A 20,841-nucleotide genomic window follows, 5' to 3' on the forward strand; every position below is an offset into this window, starting at 1 on the left:
ATAGTATATATAGCTCATATAGTATATACATTCATAGTATAGTGTATATAGTTCATATAATATATACATTCATACTATAGTGTAGTATAGTATATATAGCTCATCTAGTATATACATTCATAGTATAGTGTATATAGCTCATATAGTATATACATTCATAGTATAGTGTATATAGTTCATATAATATATATATTCATACTATAGTGTAGTATAGTATATATAGCTCATATAGTATATACATTCATAGTATAGTGTACAGTATATAGCTCATATAGTATATTCATAGTATAGTATATATAGCTCATATAGTATATACATTCATAGTATTCTATAGTGTATATAGTTCATATAGTATATACATTCATAGTATAGTGTAGTATAGTATATTTAGCTCATATAGTATATACATTCATAGTATTCTATAGTGTATATAGTTCATACAGTATATACATTCATAGTATAGTGTAGTATAGTGTATATATAGCTCATACAGTTTACATATTCATACAGGGGCGGACTGACCATTTGGAAACTCGGGCACTGCCCAAGGGCCCGGGGTCAGTAGCGGGCCCCATGAGATGCCCCTGGTACCTTTTTCATAGGCTTTTTTAAGTTTGGGCAAGGACACAGGGGCCCCATGATCCCCTATTGCCCGGGGGCCCCATGAGTTGTCAGTCCACCCGTGCATTCATAGTATAGTGTATATAGTTCATATAGTATATTCATAGTATAGTGTATATAGTTCATATAGTATATTCATAGTATAGTGTATATAGTTCATATAGTATATTCATAGTATAGTGTATATAGTTCATATAGTATATACATTCATAGTGTATTATATATTGTTCATATAGTATATACATTCATAGTGTAGTATATATAGTTCATATAGTATATACATTCATAGTGTAGTATATATAGTTCATATAGTATATACATTCATTGTATAGTATAATATTGTATATAATATATAGTATGTGCATCCATAGTATAGTATAGTATATAGCAGTAGTTGTCAACTTATGAGCTAATGGGGGCCTCAAATGCAGCCCTTGACATCACCAAAGGGCCGCACATAATGTTTAGTATATGCAATGCTCAAAGACTTTCAGAAACAACAGATCTACGACCCCGGTCATGCTGGATACGAATTGGCATGCGATTTGCAAATCGCATGCCAAATCGCAGTCTATTGTCTGCAATTGGTGCGGTTCCAACTTGGTCAGGGCCGCACTGATTTCTAAAGTAGTACATGCACTGCTACATGTGATTTGTGTGCAGTGTGATTGGAGCCATACATTTTGTATGGCTCTAATCGCACCGCACCCGCACCAAAAAGATGCAGGACTGTTTTTTGGGTCTGAACTAGAATCGGATCGCGTGAGTATTAACACCTATGCGATCTGATTCTGCACATCGCACTGTGTTTTGCGGACCGCTTTCAGGGTGTTGTTAACTTACCATACACACCTGCAGCGGTTCGCATGAACGGGGTGCGATTCTGATGCGGTACGGAATTTGCACAGAAAAAGCTGCAAATTCCGCACCACATCAGTGTGAACCAGGGCTCAGTGTCAGTGTGCTAGGAAGGATTAATAAGCAAAACGTGCGCTATTATTTCTGGGACCTACTACGGGTAAAGACAGCAAATGACATACACATATGTGGTATCGCTGCTATTGTCAGGACAAGAGAATTTATTTTGGGTTGCTCTTAGTGGCAGGTTATGGTAATAGGAAGAAATATACAGCTTACTTTTTTTTTTTACTATTTTATGCCAGTTTTCCTTTTTTTAAAAAATCAGGAGATATCCATTACTATTTACCACCAAATGAAAGCCCAATTTGTCCTGAATGAAGAAGAAAAAAATCCTGACAAAATTCACCTGGATACCTTGAGTAGTTGGGCTGACATGTACAGTTTTACTAACATATGTCAAAAGTGTGGTCAGGCAATAATATGTGTGTTACCCTCCGTCATGAAGGGGTTCATTTGCATATAGTCTCACTTTACATATCATCTATAGCGTTGTGCCTAATTCATGATCATTTTTCGGCATTGCTTACCCTTTAAAAATCTGATCCTGCTGCTACATAGCTCCTTACAAATACTGTAGTACAAAGCGAGCATAGCGTCATCTGACTATGGAAAAGTCTTCTTTAATTGACTTTACCATGCTACTTTCAGTTTTGTTTTATGATTGAATTGCAAACATAGAAGTGTGGGCTACAAATCGGCAAAGACGACAGTGGGCTTTATGAAGACAAGTGATAACTCGGCGACGTTTATTGCATGGTTCACAGTGTTCACAGCTTTGTGCTCATGGTAAAAAGAAAAGGCTGGAACAGACTCTGTGCCTGCACAGTCCGTCCTCCAGCACTTCTGTGCGAAGTAGCAAGTTCAGGGAGCTGTCTGGACTACATCATCCTGCAAGGTGAGCGCGAGAAACCTTTCAATGTGTTCCAGGGTCTGCTTAACAAAGTGATGGGATGAGTACATTGTGTAAGACGGAGACATATATGAATTCCTATGTGTAGTTTGTTTGGTAAAAGTCTGTACAGGAGTGACAAGCTGTGCTCCTTCCTGAGGTCCACATGTCAAGTGTAGTGTATATAGCTCATATCGTATATACATTCATAGTATAGTGTATATAGCTCATATCATATATACATTCATAGTATAGTATATATAGCTCATATCGTATATACATTCATAGTATAGTGTATATAGCTCATATCATATATACATTCATAGTATAGTGTATATAGCTCATATCATATATACATTCATAGTATAGTGTATATAGTTCATATAATATATACATTCATAGTATAGTGTATATAGCTCATATCGTATATACATTCATAGTATAGTGTATATAGCTCATATCATATATACATTCATAGTATAGTGTATATAGCTCATATCATATATACATTCATAGTATAGTGTATATAGCTCATATCGTATATACATTCATAGTATAGTGTATATAGCTCATATCGTATATACATTCATAGTATAGTGTATATAGCTCATATCGTATATACATTCATAGTATAGTGTATATAGCTCATATAGTATATACATTCATAGTATAGTGTATATAGCTCATATCGTATATACATTCATAGTATAGTGTATATAACTCATATAGTATATTCATAGTATTCATAGTATAGTATATACAAAATATAGTATATATAGCTCATATAGTATATATATTCATAGTATAATGTGTATATATATATATTTAGTTCATATAGTATTTACATTCATAGTATAGTATATATAGCTCATATAGTATATACATTTATAGTATAGTATATATAGTTCATACAGTATATACATTCATAGTATAGTGCATATATATTCATATAGTATATACATTCATAGTATAGTGTGTGTATATATATATATATATATATATATATATATAGTTCATATAGTATATACATTTATTGTATAGTAAATACATTCATAGTATAGTGTAGTATAGTGTATATATAGCTCATATATACATTCATAGAAAATACATATATATAGTTCATATAGTATATACATTCATAGTATAGTGTATATAGCTCATATTCATAGTATAGTATATACTGTATAGTTCATATAGTATAAATGTTCCTAGTGCAGTATATATAGTTCATATAGTATATACAATCATTGTATAGTATAGTATTGTATATAATATATAGCTCATATAGTATGTGCATCCATAGTATAGTATAGTATAGTATAGTATAGTATAGTATAGTATAGTATATAGCAGTAGTTGTCAACTTATGAGCTAATGGGGGCCTCAGATGCAGCCCTTGACATCACCACAAGGCCGCACATAATGTTTAGTATATGCAATGCTCGTAAAGACTTTCAGAAACAGCAGACCTACGACCCAAATCGCAGCCTATTGTCCGCAATCAGTGCGGTTCAGACTTGGTCAGGGCCGCACCGATTTCTAAAGTAGTACATGCACTACTTTTGGTACGGTTTGCATGGACATCTGTATCAGATGTCTTGCAAATCGCACCTGAAATCGGCATATCATTCTACTTTGAACATTTTTTATCCATGAGTACGGATACTTTGCAGTGTGATTTGCGTTAATGGATGCAAATCTCACCGCAAAGAATAGGATGCGATTTGAACAGGAATGTGATTCGTGTCCAAATCCCCCATGAGTTGTCAGTCCACCCCTGGTAAATATCTTTCTTTTTTTAAATACATCACCGTACACTTTAAACTGGAATGTTACTTAAAAAGTCCTGCTGGTTCACTCCCTTCTCCCAGGTTTTGTTTTGGGGGGGAACAAGTTGTGTGTTTTTTAAGCAATACCTTCTCCCACTTCTGCGGTCCTCACCTGAGTGAGAATAACGCACCTTGCCCCCCTCGCCTCCCGCAGCAGGACCATTCACAATGTGCCGCACGGGATCGCACGTGAGCAGTGGGGAGCTAGGGACCTGCAGAGGTAGCAACTACAAACTGTGGAAGACTGCAATGGACTACAGGCACCTGATCTTTTAAGTCAGCACCTACAGTAATATATAAAAACAAAAAAAACTGTAGTTCCTCATAATGTGTAATGGTGTGTATCCCATTGTCTGCAGGTGACTGTTCTGCTCAAAATCCTTCATGCTTTGTTGCCTTCACAGTCACCACATAATGCACGCAGTGGCTGTCTTTCTGCACTGTGAAGGCTAACAGCAGCGTTTCCTGAAGTTGTGCCGCTCAACTGCCCCCTCCTTCCTGCGCCATTCATAGAACTCATACTACATTCCCATAATGCATCATATTTTGTGAATGGGTGGAGGGGGTGCTAAAATTCTACTCCTCCAACATTTACAGAATGTGATGCATTATGGGATAATAGTAAGGCAAGTTCTATGAATGGCGGAGGAGGCAGAAGTGAGTGGGCGAGTGGCTCAACTTTTTGGATTTCGAGCTGCTGCTGTTAACCTTCATTGACTGAGCTGTCATCAACACCTTCCATAGTCGCTAGTTATGATTGGAACGGCAGGATGGACTACTAAGCAGTCATATTATGAGAAAGTCCATCCTGTCCCCTCCTCCCGCCTAAAGTCTCTACAATGAAAAAGGTGCTGCAGTTGGGAAGAGATTAAACTTCTTTGGCCAGCTCTACCACCTACTGAATGGACAGCAAAGGCTTGTCTGCAGGTACTACATACATCGGGATGAAATTAGTAGTTATACATTACACAACTATAGAAAATATGTTTTTGGTTTATTCAAAAAAGGTTTATGTGGAAAAAGGGCCATTCTGTGCATGTTTAAGTTCTCATGCACACTTGACGTTTTTACAGCGGCTGTTTTTGGCTTTTGACGGGGTTTTTTTCTACAGCTAGTAAACCCCCCAGCATGTTATCCTATGGCTGGCCATACACTATACAATTTTCTTACAAATTTCTGTCCTATTTCATTTAGATTTACCTTCAACTATGTAGTGCAGGGACCTGCCTAATTGGATACAATTGGAAGTGTTGTTTAGGTTTGATCTCATACTATATGGTTTTTGGTAAATCTAAAGCAAAATTCTCAAGAAAATTGTATAGTGTATGGCCAGCCTATGTGTTCATGCACACATAGACTGTAATCAACGTTTTTTGGCAGGGGTGTTTTTTGGCTGGAAAAAAAACCCAGGACTAGTGGGTTTCTAGAGGAGTTTTTAGCTGTAAAAACACTCTAATGCTGAAAAATGCGGAAAAATTTGGTAAAACACAGTAAACTGCCGCAAACCTGCGTTTTTGGACTTTTTTTGAGCCAAAAAAATTTTGGGGGGTAACAAGCCACTAACAAATGCAAATACGGAAAAACACGGGAAAACTCCACTAAACGCTAAAAAAAAAGCTGAAAAACTTACACAGCTATCATTACCAGTGTTACCAAAACATCCAGCGTGCATGACGATTTAGCTTCATGCACACTGGGCGTTTTTACAGCTGCTGTTTTGGGCATTAAGCATTTTTTTCTGCAGCCAGTAAACTACCCAGCATGTTATCCAATGTGTTCATGCACACATAGGCTTTTACCAGCATTTTTGGCAGGGGCTTTTTCAGGCTGGAACAATAACTGCATTTCTAGAAGAGTTTTTCTGCTGTAAAAATGCTCTAACACGGAACAATGCTGCAAAATGTTAAGTAACGCTGAATAACTCTGAAAATGTGGCTATCCAGCTTTTATGAGAATTTTTGATCCTCAAACTTTTGTGTGAGTATAATTTTGCTAAAAAAACACTGCAAAAATGCTAATACAAAGCTACTAGAAAACTAGACAAAACTGGAGTCTTTCACGCAGCATTCTACAATTAACACTGCTGCGTTTTTATAACATCCAGTGTGCACGAGGCCCTAATGTGGTTTTCTGTATTAAATGTTACATCTGCTTGGGGAGTATTTTATCAGCTTACTTCCTCTTATAAATAAATATGTTTTAGCAGCTTTAGATCTCTGCAGTATAGTTTCTAATTAGATTTGAGCATATATTATCCATTCATTTGCAGGTGAAGTAACATAAACTCTTAATCTCAGGGTTTTTTTTGGCATTTGAAGATTTTTTTTATTAGTGTAGTTTGTAGCAATCATCGAATGTGTTTAGGTCGTGTTGTCCATGCTATTTAGTGTTTGTTTGCAACTACTGTGTATCGTTAATTCAGACTCTGGCGTGTTGCCATGTGAAAGCAAAAGTAAAATGATTATGGGCTGACATCCAAGGAAGACGGGATAGGGACTTTCCAGGAGCCTCGTTTATTCTACTCTCTTCTGAGAAATGGTCTGACTTTGAAGATACTTAGGAACAAACAGGTGTATGCCTCCCATTCTCTTTATATAAGGGCGTGATTGCATAGATCATTGCAAATACAGCACAGAACAGGCTCCATGTCTGTCTACTGAAATATCTGAAATCATTTCATGTTTGTTTGTATGCACAGGACCAGTTCACACTACATGCGTTTTAGTTGCTTTTTTTCTGCATCCAAAAAGCACAGAAAGGTTATATTGTTGTCAATGACATCATTCACATCAGTGTCAATAAATCATAAAACAGTGCAGTGCTCTAAGAATTAAATAATAATAAATCAATAAAATAAAATAAATATGAATAAAATAATAGTGCCAAAAAACATAAAAAATTAGTGCCAAACCATAATAGAAATAAAGACAAGGTGTCAAACCATAAAAATAAATGGTGTGTACACAATTGATAATAATAAATCACACTCCAAAAGAAACCATCCAATGTAAGAAAACTTAGCAGTGCTCACATAGTGCCACAAAAAAATGAACATGAGTAAATGCATCCAAAGCAATGTCCTTATAGTGAAAAAATGACATAAATCTTAACAGTGCTCACATAGTGCCACAAAAAAATGAACATGAATAAATGTATCCAAAGCAATATCCTTATAGTGAAAAATCACATCAGTGCTTGCAGTTTCAGTGCATTCCAGTTGCAGAAAAAAAAAAGTAGAACAGGTTGTATTTTTCCTGCACAGAACTGTACTGGAACGCGGTAAAACGCATCAAAAACACACTGGAACACACATGTCCCTATTTAAATTGAAGAAAAAGAAAAAGGAAAAAATTAACTGGAATGCATCAAAAACGCACTGGAACCCATCAAAAACGCATGAAAAATGCACTGGAATGCACCAAGAATGCATAAAAAATGTTCATTCAAAATCGCATCCGGAACGCATCTGGACTGCGTTTCTATAGTGTGAACCGGCCCAAAAATGCACTCCAGATGCATTCTGGATATGGTTTTGCTTACAGTTCACACCATACACAGTTCCGGTGCCATTTTGATGCAGTTTGCTATGTTCCAGTATGGTTCTATGCAGAAAAAATGTTCTACTTTTTTTCGACACCGGAAACGGACTGGAACTGACTGCACTAGTGTGAACCAGGGCCATTGCAATACATGAAACACTGTGCATGCATTTTTGATGCAGAAATAAAGCGCACTGAACTGCATCTAGTATGAACTAGCCCTTAGGGCTAGTTCACACTACATGCATTTCAGTTGCTTTGTTTCTGCATCCAAAACGCACAGAAAGTAGGTTATATGGTTGACAGTGTCACATCAGTGCTTGCAGTTCCAGTGCGTTGCAGTTGCAGAAAAAAAGTAGAACATGCTCCACTTTTTCTGTACACAACTGCACTGAAACGTGGTAAAATGCATAAAAAATGCACCGGAACGCACTGCAATACACCAAAACGCACCAAAAATAAACTGGAATGCACATGTTCCTAATTAAATTGAAGAAAAAGATAGAGGAAAAATAAACTCGAATGCATAAAAAACACCCTGGAATGCTTCAAAAACACGCCAAAAACGCGCATGCAAAAAGAGATCCAGAACACATCTGGACTGCGTTTCTATAGTGTGAACCGGCCCTTAGTGTACTAAACTGTGAAGTGATCTGCTGTGCAAGGATGTAAACTTGTATTGACTTTGCATCAGCAGATTACAGTGGCGTATTATGAAATCAGTCACTGTGTCGGAGTCAGTGGGAGGAAGAAATGCTGTTGTGTTGGTGATGTCGATTTGAAGAGAACTGATTTGGCAACTATGTCAGTGGGAGGAAAGTAGGGAGCTACAAGACTGGGTGGGCTCTTTGGGGTACACTGAACTGTGGAGGACGAAATTCAGAATTAATACTAACGATTCAAACACAACAGGATGTACACAAAGGAATTTGGACTGTGAGACTGCTTGGGGCCGCTGTGTAAATTGGGGCTGTGAGCTTGTAGGAATGTTCTGGGGTGTTTTGCAGGTAGGGAGGGAAAAAGAATAAGACCTAAATTACACTTGCGGTTTGGTGGTTTTTCTTTATTTTATTCTTCTTTGTTTTACTTTTCTTTTCTGAAGTCATTTTCCTGTTCTGCTAATATTTTTCTCTTAGAATATTTTGTGTAACAACAACACGTTATTAATTTTTCTTAAATTTTTGCATTAAAAAAAGCAGAAGAAAAATGCTTGACCATTAAATCCTATGGAACTCTTCGTACTGGTCAATGGAGGTCCATTGTGTCCAGACACTACGAGACACTATGTTCATTAAAGTGGTTGTAAAGGCTAAAGGTTTTTTTACGTTCATGCATTCTATACATGAAGGTAAAAAAACCATCTGTGAGCAGCAGTCCCCATCCAGCCCCACTAATACTTACCTGAGCCCCATCGTGATCCAGCAATGGGCACGAGAGCCTCGGCTATCCCAGATCTCTCCCTCCTCATTGGCTAAGACAGCAGAGGGAGCCATTGGCACTGGGAAAACAGTTGATTCCCTGTAAAGGATGGGAAACATTAAATTTTTTTTTAATAAAGGTGGGCATGTGGCCTGGTATTTTTCAGGAGAGGGGACTGCATGCCTGGTATGGATTGTAAGGGACCCCAATGCCATTTTTATTTTTTAGCTTCCCTGACAGGATCCTTTGCATACATTCTGCTTTCAGCTGGGCATCCCCAGCTGATAGCAGGGCTGAGTCATTGGTTGTTAGGATGCTGCTGGGTGCTGCCTCCTTAATAGCCTATGACTCATCCCTGCTGCTGACAGCAGGGATAAGTCACTGGTTGTTAGGAGGCTTGCGGGTGCTGGCTTCTTAACAACCAATGATTCATCCCCGCTGGCTGACACAGAGGTGTGGGAATGTTTTAAAAATTACTTGTCCAGGGACTAAATCGGGGTCCCAATCTACTTGTCCCTCATGACAATCTACTTATCCTGATAAAAAAAAATAATTCTAACCAAGCCATATTTAAATCTGAGGTGCTTTTAGGAATGTCTGGGGCTTTTAAAAACAAAAGGGGTTTTATTGGGATTTAAACTTTTAATGTTTTTAACATTGCACTGTTTGACTCTGCGTGTCTCCAGCACCGCACCCGGGGACTAGCAGGGAGGAGAGAGACCTTGCAGTGTAATGAGCACTGATTGAGTGCTTGTCAGGAAAGGGGAGTGTCGGGCTGTCTGAACACTCAGCAGAAGCGCATTTGATGAGTGAGTAAATGAGGCGCCGACCCCAATGAGAAAAAAGAAAAACTTTATTCCTTCAGGTTACCCTCGCACGTGGAAACACTTGGCTGCTCGGTACAAGCTCTTGCTGAGTCAATCTCCACTGTCCACTCCATTAAAGGATAAGTTCACATTTTTTAAAAAAATGTGCAAGTACTTTTTTTGCAAGTAAAAAAAGCATGCATTTAATTTTTTTTTTATAGGAGCCTGTAAAGCATTGCACCAGCGATCAACAGATCTCTGGTGCCATGCAGGACTCCAGCAGACTGTCAGTGTAGTCTGTCTGTCCGTATATTGTACAGGCAGACAGTTTCACACTGACAGGAAGAATCAATGACTACCAGAGTGCTCCACAGCACCGTAGTAGTTCACTGAGAACTACAAGCTGACATTCGCAAAGTATGTTGGTACTCATAGTTGATTTATTCACAGAACTCTGTGAATGGATGATACAGCCATGTTGGCGGAACCCCACACAGCTGCACTCTTTTAAAAAAGTGACATCTTGTACGGGGAACTAATCCCTGCAGTGCTGTCATACAGAGTGCTCAGATCGCCGAGTCACTGCAGGAGCAGGAACATGTTACATGTTCTACCCTTAGCCCTCATGAACACTTGATGTTTTTACAGCGGCTGTTTTTGGCGTTTGATGTTTTTTTCTACAGTCTATAAACCCCCCAGCATGTTATCCTATGTGTCCATTCACACATAGGATGTAATCAATGTTTTGTGGCTGGGACATTTTTTGGCTGGAAAAAAACCCCAAAACTAGTGGGTTTCTAGAGGAGTTTTTCAGCCGTAAAAACGCTCTACCACTGAAAAATGCGGCAAAACACCACAAACCGGCGATTTTGGGCTTTTTTTGACCCCCAAATAAATGCTAAAAAACGCAATGTGGAAAAACGCAGGAAAACACAGCTGATCGCGGCAAAATGCCACTAAACGCTAATGCAAAAACACTAAAAAAAGTTTTTAATGTGACTTTACACAGCTAACGTCAAAGTTTCTTTCACTTCCCCCCCCCCACCCTTTTTTTTTTCTTTTTTCTTTCTCTCTCTCCTTTTGCTGTTTTTTTTTTTTTTTCGTTTAGTGCATTTTGTCTTCTCATGGTATTTATAGTGCCTGATTGTTTATTCCCCTTTTTTTTCTCTTCCTCTATAAATGCACCATATATAATATTGTATATATCAAATAAGCCGTACCTCTCCGGAGCAGTTTAATTGCCCCCCATACTTACCATCGGTGCTTGAAACGGTCCATTGACACTGTCTATTGGCCCTGCCCTTCTGGTCCCAGTGGTGAGTATTAGACATTTAAGTCCATTCAGTCTTGTTATTTGGTCAAGATACTGGTTATCTTTTGACCCCCTGGTTATGTTTATATACACTTTCGTTATTAGGTTTGTACATTTGTAAGTTATACATGTTGGAAGATCTTTGTCAATTAATATATCATTTCAGATCATACAGATATATGTATCTATAATTGTAAGTTGGAATTGCATGTGTACTGATGTCATGGATGTTTTCACTGTCGTTTTGGTCATATCATATACATATGGAGTGGAACTGCCCGTCATAAAGTGGTGATTATATTTGGTCTATGCTCTATAACCCTTATGTTTTTTTTCAGCATATTATAACCATGTCTATACTTTTTGTTTCAACTTGTTTTTTAAAAAATTATAATGGGTCTTAAGGTAATACATGTACAAGGTTTTAACCTTCCTCAAAAACGTAAAAAAAGCCTTCCGCCACTACAAAAGATTGAAAGCGGATATAATCCTTCTACAAGAAACTCATTTTTCAACTTCTAATCACCCATTGTACGTTGACAAATCTTACGGTCAGTTTCACCATAGTTCATTTTCATCTAAATCTCGTGGTGTGGCCATTTTTATACGCAATTCATTCGTTTTTGAAACTCAGAATGTTTATAAAGATCCTGAAAGTCGCTTTTTGATTTTAAAGGGTTTGTGCAGAGGTTGGCTTGTTACAGTGGCCTCAGTTTATGCCCCCAACAAATCACAGGTCACTTTCTTTAAAAAAAGTTTGAGGTTCTTGATCGTTACCACTCCCCACATCTTATTATTTATTTTGACTGCCCATCCTATATTAGATAGAAGTAGAGTTTTACCTTCCACTAAGGCATTTACTAAATCTCTTTCTAGCTCATGGAACAGTTTCCAATTGATTGATACATGGAGAACACACAACATTGGGGTTAAGGACTTTACATTTTACTCCCATCCACATGATAGTTACGCCCTCTTCGACTATATTTTTTTTACTCCAATACTGCTAGCTAATTCTTCTACTGCAGACATACATATATGCCCATGGTCGGATCATCATATTGTTTCCTTCACTACCTCTCATATTAGTTTAGCTCCTACTCCATATAGATGACTCCTTGTTATCATCTCCTGAAATTATACCTCAACCTTCTACATACATAGAAGATTATTTCACCCTCAATACAAACTCGGATATATCTCCCACCTCCCTTTGGACTGCACACAAAGCAGTTATGCGTGGACACTTAATTAGCGTGGCTGTTGCAAAAACAGAACTAAATTGTCTGATATTAGAATGCTCACTAGAGAATTAGACCGTTTATATATTAGACATAGTCAATCCCCCTCCCCAGATCTCTTTGGCCAAATACAAAATAAAAGAAGGGATTTAGACACTATATTATCTTCGGATACTGAAAAATCTCTTAGATGGTCCAGAGCTAAATTTCTTTTACATAGCAATTCCACATCAACCATGTTTGCTAGAAAATGAAATCATCCAATCTAACCACCCCACATATATAAACTTAAAAATGTGTTGGGAGATTTGGTTTCTCACCCTCAGGAAGTTTTGAATATCTTTTCCGACTTCTATAAGAATTTACTTTATACTCCCCAAACATCTCCTGATTCATCTTCTATGTCATGGTTAGATAGAATTTCACTTCCTGCTCTTTCTTAACAACAAACCGATATACTTAACGTTCCATGTTCTGACCTGGATATAACCAACATTATTAAATCACTTAAGACTTCTACTGCTTCAGGCCCCGATGGTTTTTCGACCACGTATTATAAAAAATGTTCTTCAATTTTAGTTCCCCACTTAACTAAATTATAGAACTTCATTTTTCAAGGAAATCACTTTCCTGAAGAAATGCTATTAGCAAACATGTCCCTGCTACCCAAACCCCATAAAGATCACACTTTGCCACAAAATGTTCGCCCAATATCTGTTGTTAATAATGATCTCAAAATTTTTGGTCGTCTACTAGCTGATAAACTAGCTAAAGTTATCACTTCTTTGATTCAACCAGACCAAACTGGATTTATCCCAGGTAGACAAATAACAGATAATTTTCACTTAGCCACTAATATTATTTAAGACTCAAATCTTCATTCCTGGTTAGTTTGTATACTCAGCCTGGACATACACAAGGCTTTTGATAGCGTTAGTTGGCCCTATTTAAATATGCTACTCCCTAAATATGGTATTTCTGATAAATTCCCATTAGGATTTAAAGCTTTATATCATGCTCCTCAAACAAGAATTAAACTCCATGGTAGTAATTCTAACTTTTTTTCTTTAACACGTGGAACTAGACAGGGTTGCCCTCTTTCCCCACTTTTATTTGCTCTGTCTATTGAGCCACTAGCTTGCGCTATTAGAAACAATATGAATATTAAAGGATATGTGCGGGGTCCAAAGGAGTTTAAACTGAGTCTTTATGCAGATGATGTACTTTTGTTCCTAACAGACCCCCTTATATCCATACGAGATCTGAACTAAATATTTTTCACAATCTTTCAGGTCTAGGGGTAAGTTTATCCAAATGTTCAGCGATGCCTATTAATCTTTTGCCCTTGTTGTTGGCTTCTCTGTGGGAAAGCTTCCCATTTTCATGGTATACACACTATTTTCATTATCTGGGTATCTCCCTTACACCTTTATATAAATCACTTTTTCAAACAAATTATCCATCACTCTTTATATGTATCAAATCTTTATTATCAATATGGTATTCTTATCATGTTTAATTTCTTGGAAGGGTGGTGGCGGTCAAGTTGGTCATTCTATCAAAATTGCTATTCTATTTTAGAGCTTTACCAGTATTGTTCTCTAAGTCTACTTTAGACTCTCTGCAGAGAGAGATAAATAAATTAATTTGGTCAGACAGAAGATCTAGATTTGGAAGATCTCTCGTGCATAGATCCCAACGCAAGGGCAATTTAGGACTCCCCTACTTATGGTTGTACTATTTATCTGCAAGATTTACTCAATTAGATCAATGGTTCGCTCCTTCATGTAATATTCCTTGGCTCTCTTTTGAAAAAGATTCAATATTTCCTTTTTATCTACAAGGGTTGCTATGGTCTAAATCGATCCTTCCACGTTAGCTTTAGCAATACTTTCTACTTCGTTCCACTTATGGCATCGGCATAAAAACAAATTTAATTTGATATCTTCCACTCCCCCCTTAGCCTCATTCATTGGTGACCCAAATTTCTCCCCCCCCCCCCCCGCTTTCCATTACAAAGTCTCTTTTATTTCATGGCAACAGCACAAACTCACTAATTTAAAATCTTTTATCAGAAATACAATAGGTTCAGATCATTTGACTCCTTATAATCAGAATATAACTTACCGATATGAGACTTTCCAAATTATATTCAAATTAGAGATTTTTTTACGAAGTACTACTCTTTAACTCTTCGTATACCTTTTACTCCATTTGAACAAATTTGTATATCTTCCCCTAGGGACAGGGTGGGTCATTTCTCGTATACAGTTGCAAGAAAAAGTATGTGAACCCCTTGGGATTACGTGGATTTTTGCATGAATTGGGCATAAAATGTGCTCTGAACGTCATCTAAGTCACAACAATAGAAGAACACAGTCTGCTGAACATAATACTACACAAACATTAGATGTTGCCATGGTTTAATTGCACATAACATGTAAACATTCACAGTGCAGGGAGGAAAAAGTATGTGAACCTTTGGACTTAATAACTGACTGACCCTCCTTTGGCAGCAATAACCTCAACCAAACGTTTCCTGTAGTTGCAGATCAGACCTGCACAACAATCTGGAGTAATTTTGGACCACTCCTCTTCACAAAACTGTTTCAGTGTAGCAATATTCTTGGGATGTCTGGTGTGAATCGCTCTCTTAAGGTCATGCCACAGCATTTCAATTGGGTTGAGGTCAGGACTCTGACTGGGCCACTCCAGAAGGCGTATTCTGTGCTGTTGCAGCCATTGTTTTGTTGAATTACTTGTATGCTTTGGGTCATTTTCCTGTTGCATCACCCATCCTCTGCGGAGCTTCAGTTGCCGGACAGATGGTCATACGTTTTCCTGCAAAATGTCTTGATAAACTCTGGAATTCATTTTCCCATCAATGACAACAATCCATCCAGGCCCTGAGGCAGCAAAGCTGCCCCAAACCATGATGTTCTCTCCGCCATGTTTTACAGTGGGGATGAGGTTTTGATGTTGGTGTGCTGTGCCTTTTTTTCTCCACACATAGTGTTGTGTGTTCTTCCCAAACAACTCAATCTTGGTTTCATCTGTCCACAGTATATTTTGCCAGTAGTGCTTTGGAACATCCAGGTGCTCTTTTGCAAACTTCAAACGTGCTGCAATATTCTTGTTTAATGTTTTCCCTATTGTAGATGTGTCAACAAAAATGTTAGCATGTGCCAGAGATTTCTGTAGGTCTTTAGCTGACACTCTGGGATTCTTCTTTACCTCATGCAGCATTCTGCACTGTGCTCTTGCAGTCATTTTCACAGGACGACCACGCCTAGGGAGAGTAGCAACAGTGCTAAACTTTCTCCATTTGTAGACAGTCTGTCTTACCGTGGACACATGAACATCAAGGCTTTTGGAGATACTTTTGTAACCCTTTCCAGATTCATGCAAGTCAACAAATTCTTGATCGTAGGTCTTCTGAGAGCTCTTTTCTGCGAGGCATGGTTCACATCAAACAGTGCTTCTTGAAACCAGTAAACCCAAAACAGGTGTGTGTTTTTTAAGGGCAGGACAGCTGTCAGCAACACATCCAATATCACCACACTGATTGGAGTCAAGGTTGGCTCACTCCTGGCTCCAATTAGCTCTGGGAGAAGTGATTAAGCTGGGGCCTCACATACTTTTTCCTTCATTCATTCTTTGAAAAACAGGTGGCAATTATTGCCCTTATTTAAGGAAGGAAGGCAGCAAATGTTGTACATGCTGGTTACAGTGCATTTGTCTCTGAAATTCTGAGGAAAATGGGTCGTTCCAGACATTGTTCAGAAGAACAGCGTACCTTGATTAAAAAGTTGATTGGAGAGGGGAAAACATATAAAGAAGTGCAGAAAATGATAGGCTGCTCAGCTAAATGATCGCAAATGCTTTAAAATGGCAACCAAAACCTGAAAGACGTGGAAGAAAGCGAAAAACTACCATTCGAATGGATAGAAGAATAGCCAAAATGGCAAAGCCAACAATCAGCTCCAGGAAGATCAAAGAAGGTCTAAAGTTGCCTGTGAGTACTGTTACAATTAGAAAACGCCTATGTGAAGCCAAGCTATCTGCAAGAAGCCCCCGCAAAGTCCCACTGTTGAAAAAAAGACATGTGCTGAAGAGGTTACAATTTGTTAAAGAGCACATTGACTGGCCTAAAGAGAAATGGCGCAACATTTTGTGGACTGATGAAAGTAAGATTGTTCTTTTTGAGTCTAGTGGCCGGAGACAGTTTGTCACACGACCCCCAAACACTGAATTCAAGCCACAGTACTCTGTGAAGACAGTGAAGCGTGGTTGCGCAAGCATCATGATATGGGGATGTTTCTCATACTACGGTGTTGGGCCTATTTATCGCATACCAGGGATCATGGATCAGTTTGAATACATCAGAATACTTGAAGAGGTCATGCTGCCTTATGCTGAAGAGGAAATACCTTTGAAATGGGTGTTCCAACAAGACAACGACCCCAAACACACCAGTAAACGTGCAACATCTTGGTTCTAGACCAACAAGGTTGACGTTATGGAGTGGCCAGCCCAATCCCTGAATCTTAATCCAATAGAAAACTTGTGGGGTGACATCAAAAATGCAGTTTCTTGGACAAAACCAAGAAATAGAGAAGAACTGTGGAATGTAGTCCAATCATCCTGGGCTGGAATACCTGTTCACAGGTGCCAGAAGTTGGTCGACTCCATGCAACACAGATGTACAGCAGTTCTCAGAAACAGTGCTTATACAACTAAATATTCATTAAGTGATTCAAAGGAAAGCAAAATCTTCAAACATTTTTCAGTTTATATAGTGAATGTTTGAGTTTGTAAAGAAGAATACAAACACTGCTATTTTTTTGAACAGTCTAATATTCACTTTTCTTTAATTTTTTTAGAGGAACAACACAAATTTGATATATTTTTCTTCATGTTTTGATTTGGAATAGAATGTGTAGCGTTCCCAATACATTTGTGTGTATGGAAATAAAAGCTATTAGAAGGATTTTGAGCTTTAGTCACTTTTTTTCAACACACTGCTATTATTTTGAACACAACTGTATGTCTCAATATTTAAGTGAGGTTGTTTAACTCTGACTTCTCTGTACCTGATACTCCATAGCATTTTTGTATTTATGTCTATTTGATTGTACTTGAACTTGATCTTCCCAATAAAAAAATAGTTTGTAAACAAAAAAGAATATGTAACATTCCCGAAGGTGAACTTATTCTTTATCCCATTCCCTGCAAGAGTTGATTGCACACACGTTTAAAAAATCATTTTAGGCCTGAAGATTACACAAAACCCCAAAACATTATATATTTTATGAAAGCAGACACCCTAGAGAATAAAATATTGGTAGTTCCAATGTTTTTATGCCACAGGATATTACCACAAAGGTTTTAGTAAAAAACACATTTATGTTAATATTAGGGCACAGAAAGGCAATAAATTACCCATTTTTTGGTAGAATACAATAGATGAGGTTGCACCAAGTAAATAGATACTCAACATGGCAAACCTTAAATTTGCATGCACTTGAGAGAGCGACAAACATTAGTACCCTATATTTTTTATAGGCGACACTTTTAAAAGCCCCTTATAGGTCATCAGTTTAGTGTTATGGAGGAGGTCTAGTGCTAGAATTATTGCCCTCATTTCCGCGTACTGGGCGATCTGTAATGTGTATCATCATTGACGTTGTAATGGGTAGGCGCCCAACGTGTGCGTTTACGTTCATATGAGTATATGTTAGGGGGCCTCAAAACTTTTGGGGGGAAGGGAGTTATGTGCTTGGGGGTAACTTTTTGCAATGAAAAAAAAATTTTTTTTTTGTACTTAACTTTTTTTTCCCCATCACATAGGGAACAAAAAGTATCAATGGTTCAGGCTGGTGGTGTAATGGTGTGGGGATATTTTTTGGGCACTAGCAAAGTTTACCTAATAAAGTGGCCAGTGAGTATGTATATATGTGTATATATATATATATATATATATAAACACACACGCACAGTATATATAGTTATAGTGCTTTTAGGCCCTGTTCACATCTGAGCAATGCAGAATCACAGGCAGAATTGCAGAATTCTGCCTGCGATTCCAAATCACACTAAAATAGTGTCAGAATGTGCAACACGCTTTTGGGTGCCATTCATTGTTAATGCAACCCCAATTACGGATACCAGATATGCGTTTTGCCTATTTTTAAAAAACACACAACGCTGCATGCTGCAGGGGGTTCAATTTTGTATGTTGTCACTTTTTTAACGTGCATTTTGGTACAGTTTTTTTCAATCACATTTTGGCTATTTTTTCAACACATTTTGGCACTTTTTTAACGTGTTTTAGCACACATTTTAACACATTTTAAAGAGCACTAAAATGCATGTTAAAAACCACACCAAAATGTGCATAAAAAAACCTGTGTCAAAATGCGTGTTAAAAAAGCACCAAAATGCACCTTAAAATACCAGAGGCAAAATGCACGTTAAAAAATTCTTCAATATGGCCGTTAAAAAAGGGGCAAAATGCTTATTAAAAAAATGCTAAAATGCACTATAGAAAGGGCAAAAATATGTATTTAAAGAATGGGCCACAATGCGCATAAAAACAACTGCACCAAAATGCATGCTAAAATAAAGCACCAGTGCTCAGTGCTTATTGATTTCATGTAATTATGTTTTCTTTATGGTTTCACTTTTTAATCTTGACTGCATTGTAATCTCACACTATCTTGCAAGGTCACAGGCTTCCTTCCCCCTTTCCCTTAGATCTCAGCCATTCTCAGAGGAAAATCATTTCCTCTCTTCTCCTTCTGAGAACAAAAGTAGTCCGCTTCATGAGCAGTCTGTCAGAGGACATGGTTTTTCCTCTGAAAATTGCAGAGAAGTGAGTTGAAATAAATTATCTCCATTTCATAAGTGTGTCCCTAAGCACGATGCCACAAACCACAATAAGAATCTAGCAGGTTTCCTCTTTGTGGGAAATGGCAGGTTCCCTCCACATTGGAGCGCTGGCTTCATTAAGAGAGAAATAACATGATTTAGGAACATTTCCCCCCCCCCCCATGGGCATAACATAGAGTGGGACATCAATTGTTTCATTAATTACAGCTGATGGTCCCTAGGATTGTGACACGTAGAGTATATGAGAATGTTTCACCAATAACAGTTGATGAGTTCCAGTGTTGCGATACATGTTTATGTGACTTTTGTCAGAAAAGATAGTTGGTAAAAATTTGTGGAAATTTTCCAGCGTGCTGGATATAGTGTAAGCTAGTGAGAAGGATGTAGCAGATGATTTCCAGCTGCTAGGACAGTTTTTCTACATTAATTCCATTTAGGTTTTTTTGCTTTTTTCAGTGTTTACACATGGCATTTAATAGTCTGGTGACTGCTTATCACTGTGTAAGAATATTCTCAGTTTGTATGCATTTGTGATTATGTGCTATTTCCTTGATAATGTTTTTATTTTATTATTGCATGTCTGTAACTGTTTGGAGATACTTTACAATTTGAGTGTATGTGCACATTTATTTGTTTGAAATAATTCACTTTAGTTCTCTGGTGATGTGATCCTTCCTCTTTTTGTTATTTGTTTTTTTTTTTGTATTTAATTCACATAGATTTTTATGACAACCATTTATATCCGCTTGATGGCGCTATTCTAATGATGTGTGCATTTTGTTTGCTCTCTATTTGGATGCTTTTATGCTCTCAGTGTCCACTAGAGGTTATTTTTCTAATACAATTCATTGCCAATGAGGACTATATAAGCTGAATGATGGTGGTGTGCGTCCATGACCCTGATCTACATGCAGCAGGATTTCGAATGCTTCCCGTTTGGGCACATATATGCCATCGCAATGTGATTCGGACCTGTTTATATCCATTTACGCATAGAAATGCATTTCTGTCCGCTTTTCATCCATTAATGGGTGGATGAAAAACAGACAGATGGAACAGCCGTGTCAAAGGGACTTTACTTCGGCACTTTTTTATATGTAATTATCTCACCCACCACAAAGCCACCAAAAAAAAATTCTGTTGCTGGGAAATAAATTCAGTAAACAGTTCCTTAAAAACGGTGCAACCTTTGTTCCAATACTGAGCAAAACCATCTAAACAGCACGAGTGCCAGCAGAAGGAAGCACAGAATGCATTAGGGGACTCTGGCATCTAACACACCCAGAAATATCAGATGTAAGGAGCCTTCAGGTAGCTTTGCTCAGTAGTGAACATTCGAAAAATTGGCACCGAACCAGGTAAGTATAAACTCT

At 37.8% G+C, this 20,841-nt stretch overlaps 1 protein-coding gene across 1 annotated transcript in view; it reads left to right on the top strand.

Moving 5' to 3' along the window:
• Nucleotides 1-2,224: 2,224 nt before the first annotated feature.
• The window catches only part of CIITA (class II major histocompatibility complex transactivator), a 160,806-nt gene continuing 142,189 nt past the window's right edge, over nucleotides 2,225-20,841 (top strand). The window contains exon 1 of the mRNA XM_089678238.1: nucleotides 2,225-2,437. Within this exon, the coding sequence (XP_089534364.1) occupies nucleotides 2,296-2,437 (142 nt within the window). The 5' untranslated portion in view covers nucleotides 2,225-2,295. The remainder of the gene's footprint in view (nucleotides 2,438-20,841) is intronic.

Source organism: Staurois parvus, unplaced genomic scaffold (genome assembly GCF_062004578.1).
Source record: "Staurois parvus isolate SC_StPar_1 unplaced genomic scaffold, SC_StPar_1.0 ptg000200l, whole genome shotgun sequence".
Lineage (NCBI taxonomy): Eukaryota > Metazoa > Chordata > Amphibia > Anura > Ranidae > Staurois > Staurois parvus.